The 22,247-nt window shown below is 34.6% G+C and overlaps 1 protein-coding gene across 5 annotated transcripts in view; it reads left to right on the top strand.

The window, feature by feature from the left end:
• Positions 1-6,723: 6,723 nt before the first annotated feature.
• The window catches only part of LOC120636391 (protein angel homolog 2), a 29,235-nt gene continuing 13,711 nt past the window's right edge, over positions 6,724-22,247 (top strand). The window contains exons 1-6 of one of the 5 annotated variants that reach the window (XM_039907849.1): positions 6,853-6,902; positions 8,054-8,174; positions 9,483-9,932; positions 11,214-11,344; positions 14,169-14,323; positions 16,372-16,536. In XM_039907849.1, the coding sequence (XP_039763783.1) occupies positions 9,628-9,932; positions 11,214-11,344; positions 14,169-14,323; positions 16,372-16,536 (756 nt within the window). In that variant the 5' untranslated portion in view covers positions 6,853-6,902; positions 8,054-8,174; positions 9,483-9,627. Of the gene's footprint in view, positions 6,903-8,053; positions 8,175-9,482; positions 9,933-11,213; positions 11,345-14,168; positions 14,324-16,371; positions 16,537-22,247 lie in introns of all 5 variants that reach the window. The other 4 variants (XM_039907848.1, XM_039907851.1, XM_039907847.1 and 1 more) reach the window with 4 other exon arrangements.

Here is a 22,247-nt window from a genome sequence, read left to right as displayed (position 1 = left end):
CTGTATGCCTATTGCTATTAAATCTCAGAGATATTCAGAAGCTGATAAATCGTTTATTGAAAATGAAGTATCACATCTGTTAGCCAACGGACTAATAGAAGAGAGTGAGTCACCATGGCGAGCACAGGCTCTTATATCTAATACGGCAAATCATAGAAAACGTTTAGTTATGGATTATTCTCAGACTATTAATAAATATACGGAGTTAGATGCTTATCCTCTACCCAACATAGAAGAATTGGTAGCTAAAATATCTGAAAATAATATTTTTAGCACTATTGATTTAAAAAGTGCATACCATCAGGTACCCATTTTGCAAAATGAAAAACAATATACTGCTTTTGATGCCGTAGGAAATCTGTATCAGTTTAAAATAATTCCATTTGGTGTAACTAATGGAGTATCAAGTTTCCAAAGAACAATTGATTGGATTATAAGACAGAAAAAACTGGAAGGAACTTTTGCTTATCACGACGATATCACTGTTTGTGGTCATACGATTGAACAACATGATAAAAAGCTGGAAAAATTCATGAAAGCTGTTGAAAAATTTGGTCTAACATTAAATAAAGATAAATGTAAACTTTCTCAAAAATCTATTAATATCTTAGGATACACAATTCGTGATCTATAAAACCAGATAATGAAAGATTGCAACCTCTTATAAACTTGCCTCCCCCAAATATAATAATAATAAGCAATCATTAAAACGAATATTGGGGATGTTTGCTCACTATGCTAAATAGATTCCTAAGTTTTCAGAAAAAAATTACAATCTTTCAAAAGTTGAATCTTTTCCACTATCTAACGAGTTAGTTAAATCATTTCAGGACCTTAAATATGATATTTTGAAATCAATGGTACACGCAATTTAAGACAATGTTCCGTTCACTGTGAGACGAAGGCTTCGGAGCATTTTATAGCAGCTACATTATCACAAGATTCTAGACCAGTAGCATTTTTATATATGAAATAAATAAATTATTATTATATTATTATTATTATTATTTTTCTCGAGAACGCTTAACCATAGCGAAGTAAATCATTCTGCTATAGAAAAAGAAGCCTATGAAATTGTTGAATCACTCAGAAAATGGCGACATTTCCTAATAGGAAGAAAATTCAACTTGATTACCGATCAAAGGTCTGTTTCATTTGTGTTTGTAAGATAAATAATGAAAAGATACAAAGGTGGCGCTTGGAATTAGCTGCATCTAAATATGTAATAATTTATAGACCGGGTAAAGAAAATTATGCAGCTGATGCTTTGTCTAGAGTTTGTGCTTATATTGATTCTAAGAATTCAAACTTAGTACCACTTCATGAATCTCTGTGTCACCCTGGAGTGACAAGAATGTATCACTGGATTTGATATTAGATAGGATAAGATACTCTATAGATGACATTCGTACAATGATTACACTCTATGGAAAAGCCAAAATTAGCCCCATTTGAAAGGTTGAGTGTTGATTTTAAGTGCCCCATTCCATCAAATACTCAAAACAAATATAATCTTACAATTATTGACGAGTATTCACGTTTTCCTTCTGCTTTTCCATGTTCAGATATTAGTGCCAAAACAGTAATTAAAAATCTTAATAGTATACTTATGACATTCGGTATGCCTCATTACATCCACTCTGATCGATGAACTTCATTTATGTTTGAAGAAGTGAAGTTTTGACGATTTTTAAATGCTCGAGGAATTGCAACAAGTCGAACTACACCGTACAATCCACAAGAAAACGGTCAAGTAGTAAGGCTAAACTCTACTCTGTGGAAGGCAATACAGTTAGCACTGGGGACAAAAATGATTCCATTGAAAATTGGGAAAAAGTCTTGTCTCAGCGTTACATTCTATAAGATCACTCTTGTGTACTGATGTACACACAGTACCCCACATGAAAGAATCTTTCTTTGTAAAAGGCGTTCATCAAATGGTGTTTCATTACCAACTTGGTTAAACAAGCCAGGAACAAAGATATTAATGAAGAAATTCAATCGTGGTAATAAATACCAACCAGAAGAAGTCACGCTGCTTGAAGCAAACAGCGATTATTCCTACGTTCGTCTCCCAGATGGACGTGAGACAACAATTTCCAACAGGTATCTAGCACCAAAACCTCAACAGGGATATGGTGAAGTACTCTCTGATGATGATGATGATGATTAAAATGATAATGGTGATAATAATGTAAATGTGAAGGAGGTTCAAATTGAGGATGAAAGAAATGATGGAGATATAGTTCAAGCTGAAGTATTCATGACACCAGAAAGCCAATTAAGAAGATCGAAGAGATTGCATACAATTCCACAACATTTCAAAGATTTAAATCTTAATTACTAAGCAGGGAAGAATGTAGTGATATAGAAACTCATTTGTAATAAATGAGAAAGTGAAGAAATAATTATATGTCAACGCCATATTTAATATTAATTCCAATGTAAAATTTTAATAGAATAAACCTATTATTAATTAATATGGATTATGAATTATTATTACAATAGGTAAATTAGTTGGGCTAGTCAACAAATCGATTATTTGATAGCTCCGTCATAAATGCTTTATGGAATCAAAAAAAATTACATAAAAATGTGACAAGATAATGTCATTGAGAAAACAGTCAGTGTGGTTGTAGTAAATATTTACCTGTCTTTTATGACTAAGCTATATTGTGAAAAGTGTTTAACGAAACTTTCAATAGCCATAAATGTACAATTGAAATAGCATGAATAAAAATTTTGTTAGCCATGTCCCCGAAGAACAGGCTGGGTTCGTGAAAGGCAAAGTACAAGAGAACAGATCCTTTATATAAGACAAATCATTGACAAGGGTCGTAAGTTTAACTTTACTGTATTACTGTGTTTTATTGACTATAGTAAAGCATTCGACTTTGTGCACTTTGTATTAAAGACCACAAAAGGCGTGCGCCAAGGTTGCTTATTATCACCTATGCTGTTTAACATATACAGGGATCAAATTATAAAAAGAAGGCATGGAATATTGAGATAAAGGGTTTCAGATCGGGGGGAAACACATTAACAATATTGTGGGATTGGACGATACTGTACTCCTAGAAGATATGAGTAATTTGCTCCAAAACTAGAATCTGAAAGCAACGATCTAGGACTTTCTATAAACCGAAGCAAAATCAAGTTCTTGGTGGCAGACCATTCGAGAGAGCTTTCCAATATTTGCAGCATTCAGGATATAGGCATAAGATACCTGGGTTCCTTAATCTCTAGTGATGGTTTATGAGTTTCCGAAATAAAATGAAGAATAGCGATAGCTAAGGATACGATACTAAGGTTAACAAATATCTAGAAGAATCGAAGCATCGCCAATAGAACGAAACTACGACTGGTACATGCACAAATCTAAGGGAAAAGCAACGTGGACTAATCGCGCCAGAGAATGTCAGCGAATTTATGTATTTGAAATGTGGTGCTGGAGGCGAATTCTACGCATATTGTGGACTGTCAAGCGCAAAAATATATCAATTATTATTTCACAACCACGTTATAATTTATCTATACTTATAAAAATACTGTTACGGATTGAATTCTGTACAATAAAGATATATTTTTTTTTGTAGGGCACTATATAACAGGTACTGAACCCAAAACTGACATTTGTTTCATTTGTTTCTGTAAGTCTGTGTCTAGGCCGCGCATAACGTTGAAACTACCGAATAAATTCAGATGAAACTTTCCACGAGTTTAGTTTATTCTACGTGGTAGGTTAATTCTACACATAGGTTACTTTTTATCCGAAACTCAGCTCAGTTTCTTTGGGAGAGGGGTTGAAAGTGTTTGACGATTTATCACCGTCCGAACCTATTTCAATAATTATTTTTGTATTGGATAGGTTATAGTATCAGTTTATTTTTGCCCATATTTCGTTTAGATCTGATGAATATGATTGGAGATAGAGGAAAGAACTCCTGAGCGGATAGCTGCAAACCGCTCACATAAGGCTTAACGATACTGAATACATAAAATATTGTCAAATTTATGAGGACTTTACTGCTAGGACTAAATAAATAAAGTTATAAATGTTCTTTGTTAATCTTTACGACAAGAATCAACTAACAATCCGATTTCAATATTTCCTTTAACGATTACTATTCTTTGTTAGTGGAAGGAGCTAAGACTGATTTATATCAAATTATATTTCAAATTTCCAAAGACGCGCCCATTCCATTTACTGACTTGGATCACCTTTGCTTACCCAGCGCTATCGACCAATATGTAGTGCTGTTATGGCACACTTTTTGTGTTAGGTAAAGGGAATCAAAAGTATAAAAAAAAAAAAAAGAGAATAGGTTCGCGGGCTGGTCATTTGAGATTGGTAATGTTTATGTGATTGAAAGTTTTAAATAGTGGGTGATTAAAGCTCCTCAGAAATAGATCTAGATCCTATAAACAGATATAAATCTAGCATATAATATAGCTTATAGTAAAAATAAAAGAAATATCAAAGTCTTATAGCTTCATCAACATCATCATCAGCCCACAAGCTTCCACTGTTTAACATACTCGTAGGTCTTTCTGAGAGCGGAAAAAAGAAAAGGTAGCTAAAACCGGCTGGCAATAAAGGAGGACCGTGCAGTGACGCACTTTCAGAAAGCCCTATAAGTTCTAAACTTTTTATTTGCGTCACGTTGGACACGGCGTGACCAGAAAGTTCTTCACTTCAGAAAGACCGTCCTGCGGGTGACGAAATCTGTTCCAGAAATTCGCTATTCAATTGAGTATTGCGAAGAAACAAAGATGCCTGTCTCAGAAAACATTCACGACGCGCTACAATACCTTGGCAACTTAATTAGGATGCGGCATACATAAATATATTACACACTAATGGTGCTCATTGTGTTAATTTCGTCCATCGTTGACAGGTGTAACAGAATAGAAAACGCACGAAATAAAGAAAAATTATCTTAACATCTTTAGCCTGCATTTCTTGAAATAGCGCGGAACAAGCGGCCTGTAAAATTATATTTCCTATTTGAATATTGTAGGGCGGTTGGACAATTGAATCATCTGAAATCAGTTTTCCCCTAACGAGAACATAACTTTAACACATAACATTCTGTACCTCGAAGCAAAACAACGATGCCGAGTTTGTTTCGAAACTAAGTATAAGTAGGTCAACTTGATCCTACTCGTATTATTTTGTATAAAAAATCTATTACTTCTTATTTTGTTTTCGTTTGAATTTTACTTTAGTGGCATATTACATATATATTGATATATTCGTGATTGCATCTGCGACCTTTTACTCTCGTTAACTAATGCTAAACAATGCTATAATGCTATACAGTTAGGCCCGACCACACTAAATGACCAACTAATGCAAAAAAAAAATTCTGACGTGACTGTTTAATCATGGACATACGAACTAACTGTTCAGGTTTTTAATATTAATATCACAGATAGCAGCGATGCAAATTAAGAATCTTCTAAAGGAGCTGAAATCACCTATCATTTGAAACCTTTAATCAAATAAACATTGAAAATAACTAATAACCGGGAGGACATGTAAGGTATCTACAGTTTACCTAGACATATCAGGGGCCACTTCATTTCACTTCATTTAATCTTCAGTTAAATTATTTGTAAATAAGGATAACTCGCTGCTTTTATTAGGATTAGCCATTGGGTTTGGTTATTCGACAATCATTGGCTTCTCTATAATATTTTTAGCAAGTCAATGAATTCAATGTACGTACCCTTAATGAGAAAATCAGTCATCAAATTATTTTAAATTATCTCTAACTAAATACTTTTTTTTTTGGGATGGACACTAGCCGATAGCTACGGCGTCACCGGAGAGAGGGGCGAGAATGAAAGATCGCCATGAGAAGAGGCAAGACGACACCGGGCGGGGGGGTCATTCATTGGTTTCGTAGTTCGGTTACCTTTAGCACCCTTTTTCGTTCCGTGAAAGATCTGACTGCCCTAAAATTTTATTCCAACGTAATTAAAAAGATAATACTATTATATAGATTAATCGGTGCCGTTCATTCACTGACCTTTAATATGCTATAGTACGCTGGACAGGCTTTACCATAAAAATTGTGACGATATGAAGTGCCTATGAGAGTTCTACGATAGGGTTGTGCCTTGTTTTTTGTCGACAGTGCTCATCGACACTATTTCTGTTAAGGTTTTTAATAAACGTTTCCATCTTATTCTTAATTAAAATCATTAGGGCTGCGAGATATGAATGTTGTCAACTAGGGTTATAAGTTATTGAACTTGTAATTATGTTCTTAAAACTATTTTACTGCCGTTTTATTTTAAAATGTATTCCCTACGTACCACTTTAAAAAGTACAGCATAATAACATTATTTTTTGGTAGGTAAGTAAATATGGAAATAGGCAGACATTTTATTTCTTAAAAAGGCTGTCTTTTGCCACAGTTAATGGCCTTTTGTCACTAAGCTCAAGGCGAGCTCGTCCGGAAAAAACAATGCTGCGCTTTTATCTCGGTTCACCTCCTATCCTCCATTGGCGGAACCAAGCTCCTAGGCGCTCTATTGCAAGGGATGACTAGGCGAAGCGAGTGTGCAAGATTTTTATCACGCTCGCCACTGCTCGCCTGCACTCCGCGAGTGTGAGGACGGGTCTTAATCACAGATTTGGCAGTTGGCACTAGGCGCCTAATATTTATTCAATAATCTGTGATCGCTGCGAACTGTCATAGTTGTGGTGTCTGGCTGGTCTGTGGTCTCAGTGAATTTATTCCAAATTAATGGTGATTTTAATTCAGTCAATCTAAAATATTTTGGTAGGTCAATAGTTTACTTATACAATGTACTTGTAGCGTTTAAGTGCTCGTCATGGTTTTTGCTCATTTTGTGTATTGAACACTCGCTATGGCTTTGTTTACATGCATGTAAGTCAATTTTGTTTATCATCGCTTTCGGGTTCAGTCCGACCAAAATAACAATTTTAACCTGTTTATTTGAATAGTGTTGTCATATGCTTTTTGTTGTATTTTTGTAGTTGAAGGACAGTAAAGTTACATAACTTTTCTTCCCTCATATTTACCTTACAGTGAGAAACTTCACCTAAAAAGATCATATGTAGTAAGAAAGTCAGAAAAATTGTTTAACAGTAATCGGTTAGGCAAAAAAAAATTTTTTGTTCAGAGTATTTTTTGATATGAGTACGAAAAACTTTACATACAAGCGTTTTATGGTTAACTAATAATTTAAAAAAAAAATGTGAATGTTAAGTATACATTTTGATAAGAGTTCAAACAACAACTGATTCATAAGATAAAACTATAGGTATAAGATTTTCTAGTTTATGGAAATTTAATTGTATTGTTACAATGCTGATGTTTAGAGCCTTTAAACCCTGCAATGTTAATTAAATGGACTATGATTTAATTAAAATTTCTTTTAACTGGTAATTTCTGAGACTAGTCTAGAGACTAGACTACAAACAAAGCCAGCCAGATAACTTATAATAATAGCACTAATAAAAAAAAAAACTAGTAGCCAGAAATATCTTATTGATCTTTGAATTTAATGTAACACACAAAGTAAATTAAAACTCAAAATAACTTAAATGTTAAATAACTTTTTAATGTATTTATACTACCTAATAATAAATATTGACTATGAAAATTACAATAATGTAACCGAAAGAAGCAAAATTTTGCTTATAAAATTCTTTACTTGGTGTGCGCTGAGAAAACATAACAATCAATGATACATGAAAATAACGTACTACATGATTAAAGTTCTCATTATAACATACAAAAAAGCATAAGAGGGGATATATCTAACTATCATAGTAAATTAGCAATAGCAGCTTTTTTGTTCTAAAATTTTATTAAATTGCAGGTTGAAAAAAAAAGGTTTTACGTTTGTATTACAGTAATAATTCTTACTTTAATAAATGGTTTTGTCATCCAGGACAGCTGTAAATACATTTTAATTCATTCCAGTACAAAGTACACAAAATTATGTGTGTTAAATCTTGAACTTATTTGGGAAAACTCATTTTGAACAATTCACTCTCATTTTTTTCTTTTAGCCCTTAACCTATCTTATGTGTAGTGGCTGCACAAGGTTTTCAACTGCAGGGTATGCATACAAATGGAAGATGGCATAAAAATGGAAAAAGAAAAAACTTTGAGTTACCCAAAAATAATATGGTAGGAAGTACTTTCATGCTTAAATAAAGTGCACACCACCTAGTCACCTAGGTTCAGCAGATCATCTCTTCTTAAACTTGAAGATATATTAGTTGTTTTAGTTCTGATATACTTTTTACAACTGATCACCTGCCTAACATTGCCCTACTTGGGAATGTTTTTTTGGTGTAATAATCCCCACTTTTCAGTTTAATAGTGGTAAACTTGTAATCCCCACAAATCAAATCAGTCAGTCTACCAGATCATTTGCATGACTTCATTTCAGACTTTTTGGGGAAGTTTCTCCTTGCACCATATAAAGGTCTCTGCCTTATCTTTAAATTTACTCTTATCTTATTTTCATAGACATGTAAAGAAAATATGTAACTCCAAAAAATCATCAAACAGTGCAGGCTGTATTCTAGTTTTATCTAACCTGCATAGTCACAATCAAATTAAATTAATGTCCATGCTAAGGTGTTAAACATAATATAAAAATTGTGTTTGTCACATAAATAAGAAAACTTATTTATAAAAAAATGGGTTAACATAAAAAACACTTAACTTATTATGTACAGTACATTTTCTTTATTGCACAGTCAAAAAATAATTCCATATGTATATTGAGTATTTATTATACAGATGAGAGACTTAAAACCATCTAAGAGTGAGTTGACTTGTACACAATGGTTTCATACTAAGGAGCAATATGAAATACTATTAATATTATTAAGATTAAGCAAAAACATATTTATAAGGGTCCCCATTATATTTCAACCTTTTTGTTTTTGTTTCTATTGTAGCAGCAATATGTACGAACTTTTGCTATACAATCATTTGTTTTTATAACCGTACCTATTATGGTTCAAGAGATAACAAGATCTAGCTAGCACTCTGACTGATAAATAGTCATAAAGTTTGATCCCCAGCAAAAATTTCTAACTTTCTAGAGCTACATTTATTTTATTCAATTAAATATTGTTTTCTTTAATGGTCAACCATCAGAAAACCTTTATGACTGAGTGTTCCTAAATGTCTTCAAAGGTGATTTAAGTCTTCCTGTAATATTTTAATTGATTAAAACGCACATAACTTAGAAAAGTAAGAGGTGAGTGCTGGGATTCAAACTTGCCCCTCTGTAAGTGAAGTCAAAGTCTTACCCTCTGGGCTATCACCACTTCAAGACTACTGTCTAAACCCTTCTTATTCTGAGAGGGGCTATCACCACTTCAAGACTACTGTCTAAACCCTTCTTATTCTGAGAGCCAACCTTTCTAGGGCTTTGGTAGTATTTTGTTAGATTTTAAACAAATTTTCTGTTCTTTACAGCTTTCAAACCTAAGCCCCAGAGCAAAATCCATGAGAACAGCTACATAACCAAGTTGCAAAAGAATCTAGTCACAGCCATGGGCTGTAGCCATAAGCAATAATACCTATTAGATTTGTTTTACCATGAAACAACCTTTTTAAAGCTATGCTGAAATTGACACACAGTTTTTGCAGATATACCAGAGTATCATGTGAGAATATAAGTTATAGCACTATTGTGGAGAAATTGACTCATTTGAGTTGCAGAGACAAGACATGTGCTACCTGGAACAACTCACAACTACTCAGTTCAATTGTTCCCACCGACTTACAGTTAAGACTGTTGTCAAATATAAAGAAAAGAATCAAGAAGTCACACATCATAGCAAATGCTATAAAGGCAAATAAAAAAATGAGTAATCCCACAAATCCGTCGGTAGCAAACTTCTGCTATGGGGGTCCGTATGAAATGTAAGTGTTATTATTTTATTTAAACCTAGCTGATGCCTGCAAATTCGTTCACATTTTCTATGGTTTTCAAATAAAATCCTTATTTTACTGTGATTTCCAAATTTTATCAAGATTTAGAAACTTTGATAACACAAAACTTATTGACACATTTACATATTCATAAAATTAGTTTGGATTGGCAAATTTCTATTTTGAGATTCAAGAAAATATCCTTTCCTTGTAGTAGTATTGAGAAAGGGGCCATATTATTTAAGGAGCCCCTTTAAAAACAAGTAAATAAAGTGAATGAACAGCATATTAGATAAAAAATATCTATTTTGTTAAATAATGTCAATAACATTCAATTACATTGTACTATCGTGTGTCGTGTATTGTATTGATAAAATCTTACAGTTATGTTTAATACAAAGCAGTTACTGATTAACACATCAATATAGACTGTATTATCTAATCTCACCCTGACATTGGTTGATAGATAAATGTTGCTTAGAAGACAGTCGATATTAAATACTTATATTTACTGTCTTCTAAGCAACATTGTTGCATACAATCCAATTTAATTAATTCTTCATCATTCATAAATATACTTTAAGGTTCTGGTAGGATTTTGCTAAATATTTTAAATATATTGTAAATGTGTGTGAAAGTACAGTGATTTTTGCAACAATTTTTGACTGCCTTGAAGTGTGCATGTACAAAAAATATTTAAAATTATTTTCTATCAGTCTGTATACGGCTTGTCCCCTAAACGGTGTTATATATGGTTTAACAAAGTCTGTTTTTCATGTAAATTTTTTACGCTCTTTAGTTGGTACGGTTGCGATTAAATATCAACTGCTCATAAGCTATTACAAAATATTATTTTTTCCGAAACCGTTATCCCGTAACACGGGGCGTTAATAGTTGCGGAATTCTCTTGACACCTCCCCATCTCCTCCCATATTGTGACGAGCATAAATTGCTTTCCAACCATATACCATAACCAAATCGGAACCCATGTTGATGAAAACCACGGACGGACCTGACCAAATTGTGCATTTCGAAAGAAAATGGATAAGCTATTTAAAAAAATACTCAAGTATAATATTTGAAGAGATCGTTACCTAATAAATATGTACTAGGGAACAAATAGGAAGTAATCCATTTCGTGGAAAAAAAAAAACCAAGTCGGTTAATATATGACCAAGTTCTGTAACAAATAAAATTAATCGAATTGAGAACCTCCTCCTGAAGTTGGTTAATAAAATAGTAGTTACTAATAGTCTTTGAACTTCATTTTAGTGCCAGATCTTCAGATGAGGACGAGGCAAGCAAGAGGCAATCTGATTCTGATGGAAACAAAGAACATACTTGTGTCATTCCAACTGACTTCCGGATATGGGAGCCCGTGGGAAAGAGGAGTCAACGTTGTGGTGAATACTTTCTACTTCTATTATATCAAATTTTATATATTGTCAAGTTTATCAAACTTAGTATATTGTTCTCAGTTGTTGTATAGTGTGTCAGATAAGTATGAATAATGTAAGAATGAACATGTCAAGTATAATATTAATAATATCTTCATTTATATATTTCATTAGGGTGTAGCAATGTCTCCTGCATTAAACTCTATTGCAGCAGGCAGGAGGACGTTCGGTTAGGTCCTTATAACTAACGTTTGACAAATTTAATGGCAAAACTATTTCGAGGAGAAAAAAAAATCCGCATTTTTACCATCCAACCGCGAGACACCGTTAGGATCTGCATCCCTACGTGGTCGATATACCGCGGACGCGTACAAAGCGCTTTTCATCTTCGTTTCTGATCCGCACCGCTAGGATCTGATGAGTACCTTCAAATCTAGAGTAAATAGGCATCTTCTAGGCAAGCGCGCTCCACCTTAGATCATCGCTTACCATCAGGTGTGATTGCAGTCAAGCGCTCGTCTATAAACATAAAAAAAAGTGTGAGTGTGTGTGTCTGTGTGTCTGTGTGTAAGGAACAACTTTTTTATATTTTTTGTTAAAATTATTGATTTTGTTTTATTAAAGAATATAAAATGAATAAAACTTCTTATGAAAATAAGTGCTAACGGTAAATATAAGGAATAATAGGCCGGTATGAAGCGATGATAGCCTAGAGGTTAGGACTTCGCCCTCCCTTACGGCTAGACCGAGTTCGATCTCTGGCAACTTGACTTGTAGGGGGTTACGTGCGTTTTCAATCGAAGCAATTAAATATCATTTGATTTTACATCGAAGAAAACATCGTAAGGAAACCTGCATGCCTGAGAGTTATCATAACGTTCTCGAAGACCCCTAAGAGTCCAAGGAAGTCTACCAATGCGTACTTGGCCAGTACGTGGAGGTCTACGGACTCTTCTCATTCTGAGGAGACCTGCCCTGTTGTTCTCCGGTAATAGGTTGATACTTATGTGTTGTGACAAGAAAGTATGGATGGATAATATAAGACAGAAAAGGTGAGGAGTAATAGGCTGGGATAGGCGTGGTCATGTAATGCGAATGTCTGGTACAGAAATTGTATCTCAGTATTTAATCTCTTTATACTATGTGCAACGCATAGTCAAAGAATTTTGTTCTCAGCATGCTTCCGATCAGCAGTCCAAGTTATATTCTTAAATAATTAATTGTAAACACACCTAAGGTAACCGAGCGTTAAGAGAACATAACGTGAAATACCCACGTATCAGTTTTAACTGTTAATAAACGTTATTTTTTCTTTAGAAATAGTGTTTCCATTATGAATTTACTTAATTTTTTGTTATTGATCTCTGCTATGCTTAGGGCCCAAGATAATGTTGAATGTGTACGTAGGAGTACAGGAAGACCACATAAGAGATTTGTTATATGCATCCTGATGGATGCATTGTGTGAAAGAGAAATTCGGTGTAAAAGGGTTGAATAGTGAATTGGGCTTTAAGTGTGTAGGAGAAAAAGACACGTTGTGCCACCACTTGGAATAAAGACAAGAAGAGACACCAATATTATGTCGTAATTATGTTACACTTTATATATATATATTAGTGTATATTGGTATCACTTCCTTACATGCAAGGATATAAAGTAGGACTGGTCGATTTTATATATATATATACATATATATATATATATCTATATATATGTATTTATATTTTGGTGTATATTGGCGTCAAATTCTTCAGTATATGGATATAAAGGCAGTGATACTGACTTTATAGCAGTGATCAGTAACTGCTGCCCTCAGCACATCTTTTACTGAGACGTATATTAAAATAAAAACTTTCATTAAAATCGGTGCACAAGTAAAATTTAGGTCGTGAAAAATTAAAAAAACATTGAACAATAAAACTTAACTAGCTTTCCATTAGGTAAGTAGTGATTTTTAGCGGATCAAATATTTATTGTCACGTCTAGCCGAGTCTAGATTATAATCTTGACACCCCAGCAGGGCTAGCAAAGGCATGAGATAAAAATGATATCCCCCGATTATACCCCCTTACAAGGGATATAATTAACGTGTCCACCTGCTAATGCACGGGAACATGGAATATGAGAAGTTTACCACCGTTTATTATTACATATATATATATATATATATAAACTAGCTGTCCCGGCGAACTTCGTACCTCGGATCTTTTTTTTTTTTTTTTTTTTTTCATGAATGTTATATTTTAATACTTATTATCCTATTCCGGTCTAAGAGGAATCCAAAAAATCAAATATCATAATAATTGCTCCAGCCGTTCTTGAGTTATAAATGGTGTAACTAACACAACTTTCTTTTATATAAATAGATTATGTGGATATTATTTCCAATGATGTGCCAGTGCTCTGAGAGTTGATAAAGCTGTGGGAGAAGATACATGTATATGCTTTCCCTCGGGATATAATTGTCTCCTGGCTATGCTAGCCGTGCTAGACTGAGCCTAGTCGGTCTTATGGGAAATCCGTCCGTGCATATAGTCCCTTTCATTACACACTACTTACAGTTGACGCATCAAGTTATAATGAGTGTACACTACATATGTTGCAACCAGAGGCGTGCACTTCATATATGCACAAAAGCAGTGCTTACCTTAATATTGATATATAAATCTTGTAGGAGGAGAATTTTTGCCATTTATGCCATTTTCCTGCTGTATGCATACCCTGGTAGAAGAACACACAGTGCACGCCACTGGTTGTAACGTAATATGTTGTTAGGCCAAGGACGTTTAGTTCTGTGGCGTATATTAAAAATGTTATATTCTTGTTCTAGAAGGATTTAGATTTAGGATAGTGTCATACAATGTCCTGGCGCAATACCTTTTAGAATGTCATCCATATCTGTACACGGCATGCGGTCTGAATAATCTCAAGTGGAAAATACGTGCTGTAAGAATTTATGACGAGATACTGAGCCTGTCGCCTGATGTGAGTAGTATAACTTGGTATTATTGTGCTTTGTCTCATTTAGGATGCTAATTTTGACAGCTCACAGTAGGGTTTAGGTATTGTATAATCGATCAATGAACCTCTTGGATTATCGGTTATACTTTCATAGAACTGGGAATCGATAGTTTCATGGCATTACTGTATGGTCAGATTATAATTTATGATTTTCATTTAATATTTCATATATTTTTTAACAAATAATTACTTATACCTTTAATATTTACAACAGATATTTCTATTGTAAGATAATTCTGATGATTGAATGTTCGATTTATTTTATTTCAAAACCGATTTCGATAGTCAGTAGTGGTTCGTTATGCGTGGCATTTATTAAGTAAGCGGTACCATCAATGAAGTACGACGTTATCGGTATTATATTTTGCCGGAAAAGAATACGACACTTTACGGCCGTGCACGGTGCACCTGCCAAGATTTTCATAAATAAATTCAACGAGGCATAAGTTAGGTAACTGTCAAATTATTTCGAATTGAATAATAGTTTGAGGGATATACGACGACCTTAGCTTTATTGGCTTTAGTACGTTTAGTGGTAGGATGAAAGGTCTATTTCGGTTAAAGCTAATTTGGGATATTCTAATACTTAAATTAGCAAAATAATAATAATTGAAGCGGTGATAGCTTAGTGGGTAAGACATCGTGGAGACCGCGTTGGAGCCCCGACACGCACCACTGACTTTTCGATGCGTGCGTTTTTAATTTAGCCAAGTTAAATATCACTTGCTTTCAACGGTGAAGGAAAACATCGTGAGGCAATCTGAATGCCTAAGAGTTGTCCACAATTTTCTCAACGGCCTGTGAAATCTACCAATCCGCACTTGGCCAGCGTAGTACGGCCTAAACCCTTCTCATTCTGAGAGATGACCCGTACCCTGTAGTAAGCCGGTAAAGGGTTGATGATGAATACCTAAATAGTATCTGGGTTAGACCCCACAGTGGTCGATGGGTCCCGAAAGGTCAACGTGCTGTTCAAAGCCCAAAGGACAGGCATGGCTTATTCGAATTTCCAGAGTCGTGCTAACTGTCCATAAGTAAGTACGTAATAAAAAAACAAACGTGTGTGTACTTATGTGGACGCGTTAGAAGTTATACTACTTTGGCGTAACAAGATAAAAATCTGTTCAAAAATTTTATCTTTCAACTCATACTACGTTTATAGAAAAAAGTTAGTTAACACATTAAAAGTTTTATTATAACGCATTATGTAGATATCTCATTATCGGACCACCAAGTTTCACTAAACATTAAAATTTGAGATTTTTGTACAATTGAATCAATTCAATCGCCGAAATGAGCCCGCGAACAATTGAAAGTATACACTGTCAAACCTTGTAGCTAACATCAGGGTGTCGGTTTTATGTGACGCGCATCGTAAAAATTTACTCCCATCATTTTTCCCTAACGCGCCAAAAGAAGTATAACTTCAAAAAAAAAAACGTGACTGAAAAACACTACGATTTTCACATTTGAAAAAACCGCTATACTGCATGTTTGATAAAAAAAAAAATACTATAGCCAGAATCACTCGAGATAATGAAAGGGTTTTAACGGTACCTCAAACAGCCAAAATATAATGGAATAAAGAATTTTTTTTTTAATTTTATATATATAGTAATAATTGACTTACCAATCAGATGGCCCACCTGATGGTAAGTGATATCATGATACAGAGCAAAACTTATCAGGGCATGGACGGAGCACGTCCTGAAAAGTGCCGCTCTGTTGATGCGTAGGTGTTAAGCCTCATGTGCCTAGAATGCCCTTCAGACCGAAACACAGCTTTACAACACTGCTGGTTAGCGGCAGAAATAAGCATGATGGTAGGCATGGAAGTAGTAGGTTCCTACTTCACCGGACGAGCTTACTCAAAAAAGCTTTGCTAGTACTAGCCACATGCTAGTACTAGCAAAGCTTTTTTACACGAAATTTGAAATGATTACACTCACATTAACGGCAGTCGTGTAAAAAAACAATCACTGTACTAACGACATAAACTTACATGGTTCCAGATTTTTTGCCTGCAAGAAGTCCAAGTATCTCATTTGAACAGTTTCTATAAAAAATTCGAAGAGATGGGCTATTGCGGCGTCTTTAAACAGAAAACCGGAGAGCGGCAAGATGGATGTGCGATTTACTTCAAGAAATCTCTTTTCGATATGAAAGATCAGATAAGTGTAAGTATATTGTGACGTCAGATTAGAATACTTTAATCACCACCCGTGCTCATCCCGCGGGGTCAGTACGAGGCGACTAAGGGAAAATTATGGTCTAAGAGCAACAGCGTTCTCTTTGCTACTACTATCTACTGTGATCGCGTCTGCCCAGCGAGCTGATTTTGTAGGAAAGGTCTTTAGTCCAGCATTGGACTGCCATTGGCAGATATATCGACCTTCTAATTCAACTAACGTACATCATACGCGTTGAGGCATCGTCAGTGGCGTGCTTAGAGGTTATGCGCAGGGTATGCAGATGATAAAAAAGGAAGAAAATCTTCATTACAAGTAACAAAAAACTTAAGGATAGGCATTGTAAGAGTTATAAAAAGCCCACCCTTAAGTATTTATAACTCGTACTGGTGATTTTCTTCATTTTATATCATCTGCCTACCCTGCGCATACCCTCTATGCACGCCACTGGTCATCGTGATATAACATCTTTTCAGAACACATTACACTGCTTTCTCCAGAAAGCAAACTACAGGCAACGGTAAAATCAAATTAATGTATTATGAAAATTAAGCTTAATTTGCTATACTCCGCGAACAGCAGGAGTATAGCAATGTACCCTCTACGCACGTTTGTTTCGAAACTGGAGCATCCTCAGGAGATGTTGACTTTACAATGAATAATTGTTAAGAGTAATTCTCAGATTTTCCTGCTGTTCGCGGAGTATAGCAAATTAAGCTAAATTTTCATAATATATTATGGATTTCCGCAAAGTTACGCCTGCTTCTATCCAATATCAAATTAATGTATTCATTTTTAAACCCTAATGTGGTGTATTTTCTAAACTGTGAAACAAGTTTTCTTATTATAAACATCGTGTTTCATGTACCTTTATAATTTGGAAAAATATAGGCTTTTATACTAACTATCTTTCTTGCCCCGTACTGTTATTAAGGGTAGAATTAGAAAATAAAACTTTTTGCTAGCTCTAGGATGCTCAAAGAACGTTCTCTTGAAATTTATTACTTGGCAAATATCGCTGAGGGCAAATGCATAGTTATAGATTACATAATAGACGCAGTTGATCCAATCAATTGTAGCAATAATCTTATCCCATAACACTGTCCCATCATACCTTAATAGCCTAGCTAAAAACGCTAGTATCCATTATCTGAAAATTGACTTCACCGGACATTTATAAAAAGAAGTAAAAAACGGTTTATAGCCTATCTAGATAAATCATGAAATACCAGCATCATCACGCATGGCACGGGTCTCTACCCACTTTGAGAAGGGGTTAAGGCCGTGGTCCAACACGCTGGCCCAGTGTGGATTGGTGGACTCCACACACCTATGAGTACATTATGGAGAACTCTCAGGCATGCATTGCCTCACAATGTTTCCCTTCGCCGTTGAAGCAAGTGATATTTAAATACTTAAAACGCACATAACTCAGAAAAGTTAGAGGTGCGTGCTGGGATTCGAACTTACCCCCTTCCCCCCCCCCCCCCCCAAAGGTAACTCTTACCCACTGGGCTATGACTGATTTTCAAATTGTTATCTAATCAAATTTTAAAAGCTTCTGAGATAAACGTAGGTATGTTCAATATGTCAAGAATTGATTCCGTAATCATATAAGATTCGTCTACCAAAGTAAAATATTTCAAAAATGTTTGTGAAATGCACATTGCGGGGTCAATAAACTTAAACTAATATATAAAACTGAATAGTTTGGTTGGTTACTTGAAAGCGCTAATGTCAGGAACTTCTGGTAATTTTTTAAAAATAATTTCAGTGTCGGAGAGCCTATTTAACGAGGAAGGCTATAGGATATAATTTTTCAGAAAAAAAAACTAGAGATTCCACAGAAAATTGCAATAATGTAAACCATAGTATACATTATTATATTTAGTAGCAATTTATCAGTACATTACATTGCAGTATTTATAATATGAATCCTGTTCATGCCACTAGTCCGCGGTAGAATATGTGATATCCTAAATACAGTTAGAACTAGTTAGGTGTCAGATACTCACCCACACCATGGCCAAATTTGGACTTTTTACCTTAATCTATTCAAATATTTGTGGCTCATAGTAAACCTTGTTTATATAATATACTAGCTGTGGCCCGCGACTTCGTCTGCGTTTGATTTTGTTTTTAAAGTATTCAGTATCGCTAAGCCTTAAATGAGTATAGTAGTATATATATATATATTTATAACATGTGACTGTCAATTAATTAAAGACAAATAATTTGCAATAAAATAAAATTGCAACTATAATTAAAGATCTAAGCTATCCTATCTCTTAAGTTGGACCAGACTGCTCACGGTGTGCCAATTAAATTTAAAATCGGTTAAGTAGTTTAGGCGTCCATCGCGGACAAACATCGTGACAGGAGATTTATATATATTAAGATATATAAAATAAATAAATAAATAGTTGCAATATTTAAGGACTGCACCTAAACAAAACATTTTATTTTTTTATGTTAATTTAGTTTTAAGTCCTAATATTTAATTTTGTTTGTTGTACCACCTACTTATTTCTTATAACATTTTCTTGTATGCCTTTGGTTGCCTGGAAGAGATCGCTATTTAGCGATAAGGCCGCCAAATTGTACGTTCTACCTTATTGTGCTGTTGTATTTGTATCTCTGTAAATTTTCTCTGTGGTGTACAATAAAAGTGTATTCATTCATTCATTCATTCAAAACAGTCATTTTAGAGATGTACATAATGAAACAATTACTTTAAAAACTATAACTAGAACTACGTATGTTAGTATCCTCTCTCTTAACTTAACGGTTACTATTCGTTGTTAGTGATAAAAGCTGAAACAGACGTACACTAAATTCTTCTTTAAACTTCCAAAGTGGGCCCCATCCATTAACTGACTCTAGATACAATTTTATCTAGAGCTCACGCAGCACAATCGATTACTTTTTGCTGCTGACTCGAACCTGTAAAAAAAGACAAAGTTAACTTTCATGTGGTTCATAAATGAAAGACCGATAACGTCCCCATAAATTTAGGTTGTATCACACACAGACTGATAATGTTCGACTTAATCGGTGAGTGACAAGAAGATAATGAGTAAGTTCTTGTAGTTCATTGTTTAAATCTATTTATAGAATATTTGGCAGAATATTAGTCCGCCAATCCGCACTGGGCCAGCGTGGTGGACTACGACCGGTGCCCTGTAGTGGGCGGGTAACGGGTTGATATGATGATGATGATAGAATATTTGATCAATCGCATTGCTGATTATAATATATAATGGGCATACCCCGTACTAGGCTGTAATATGACATAAAATTCGCTGATCGTTAGGGCCACAAGACCGTGACCGTTCCTATAAAAAACGAAAGAATAGTCTTACTCGCCAAAATATACGCGTATACAATGTAAACGAAAGAAGGTACAACTTGCTTATAACGCAGCGCAGGTAACTAGCGAATGTTTTTTTATAATTACCTATACTAATTTCAAAAACGTGTCTGCTTTTTGATTGTTACATTTGTTTGTCTCGAACACTACATCGATTTTGATAGAATTTTGCACAATACACATTAAAACTAAACACTATAAAATTGCAAAATTCTATACAAACATAAGATTTTTAGCACGGCAAAGCACGTTTGTGCGCAAACGTTTCCAAGGGAGTTTTGCATTTATTACCTATCTTGGTGAAATTTTTAGTAGAGATAATATGCGTCCCAGGAAAACATAAGAATCGCGCGGGTTTGTGAAGTGAAGGTGCTTGGTGTACAGCCAGTAAATGATATTTTCTGTTAACAATTCTAAATAATAATAATAATAAATACAGTAAAACCTGGGTAAGTGAGAACTGGATAAGTGAGAAAACTCTATAAGTGAGAGTAATAGCCAGGACCCGTCATTTTAAGCTCCCAAAACCTCTATTAGCGAGAAACAGAAACCTTTGTAAGAGAGAGTCGTTTTTCCCTCATGGACCTCTGTAAGTGAGACTGCTACTTATCTATACCTCTATTAGCGACAGTCGAGCAAACAATATGAGTTAGAGTTTTGAAAAATTTATGAGTTAGAGAAAAACATTCAAAATACAAAAACAGAAACCCAAACGAAATTGACGGATTTTATTAAATGTAAATAAGTTCTAAATAAAACAACATTACATAGTGCATGAATATATGTCTTGTTATTGCTGCGTACCTCTATAAGAGAGAAACGCTACCCATGTACCTGCATTAGCGAGAAACTCGGGTTAGTGAGAAACCTCTATAAGCGAGAATGAGATTGTGCTCCCTTGAACTCTCCCTTATCCAGGTTTGACAGTACACACATCGCAATCTAGTCACAAAGTAAGCGTAGCTTGTATACTAGGATTACTGATGAATAAATTTTGAATTAATATACATAAATTCTTATAAAATTCAAATAAAGACCCAGACACTGAAAACATTCATGTTCATCACACAAACATTTCTAAGCATCACAGTTGCGCAAAAAGACGTGGTAGATACTAGATCGAAATTACGATAATCTATTTAAATCTACTATAATGGAAATGTATGGAATCTTTTAAACTATAATGTCATCGGTTAGTTTTTCCGAAGCATGCCCAGAAATATTAGGTAATACAGTAGTAAGGGTTATTGGATCTATGGACGCCATCCAGACTTCGCCGCGCTGTGCGTATATACCTACTGTGTAACCTCCGAGCCTTATCTGAATACATGACCTTGAGCCGATTCAAAATGTGAACACGAATAAATAATGGCACTCCCCTGACGGATTTCTTAAAATTTCCAAACACAACTGAAACATGTGACTTATACTTCAAAAATATCTTTTAGGATGTGTGAATAAATTACGATATCCTATACAATTTTGTAAAATAAATATGTGGAAACGTGATTTTAAGAATTCGGTCTAATCTGAAATCAACCTTGTTGCCTTCCTTGCTTGCGATTTGCGATAAAAGCAATTCTTATGCAAATAACATGCCTTTTGTGAAATTGCAAATTATTCCCCTTCAATATCCACGTGCAACAAAAAGATAACTCCTCATTGTGTTATTTTAAAAGCATTGTAAATGACCCCGGGTTTGAACCATGTTAAGTGATTGTATCGCAATGGTAGTATGTTTTATTTTATTCAACTAACACACAATGTTACAAGAGAATCTTCTCGAACTTAGATCTCGCATTGTAATGCAAATACGTATTTCCCTTTCTGCGGTCCATCATCTATAAATAAGAACGTCCGTCAATTTAGTAATAAAATCTCCGACCAACGGCGTGGTATAATGGCGAACCGGTGATCGCGTAGTTGTTCAGAGGACTTCGGACTCACTTTGGAAAAATACCAGTTGGTGCTTCAATCAATGTGTTTACATATATATAGTATCTTTCACGTGAGGCGTTTGCTGCTCTTCCATAAGGAGTGTTGTCCGTCTGAACCCAATTATATATACCAGATATTTACTTAAATGGGAACAAAACCAATGTTAAATATAGCATTTCTAGTGACAAAAACAATAATTCAAATCGGTCCAAGTTTGACGGGGTAATTGTATAAAACTCACTACCTTACTACAAAGACTTTAACACCCCCTATTCCGGAACCCTATTGTTTTTTGGGATAACAAATAGGAATATTCACTACTTGTTAATACTCGGGGTTAATACTCTTATTAACCCCGAGTATCCCCTATATATATATATATTTACTTGAA

This window comes from Pararge aegeria, chromosome Z, assembly GCF_905163445.1.
Source record: "Pararge aegeria chromosome Z, ilParAegt1.1, whole genome shotgun sequence".
NCBI lineage: Eukaryota > Metazoa > Arthropoda > Insecta > Lepidoptera > Nymphalidae > Pararge > Pararge aegeria.
The sequence above is the reverse complement of the archived record's forward strand: the minus strand, read 5'-3'. Positions and strand labels throughout refer to the sequence as shown.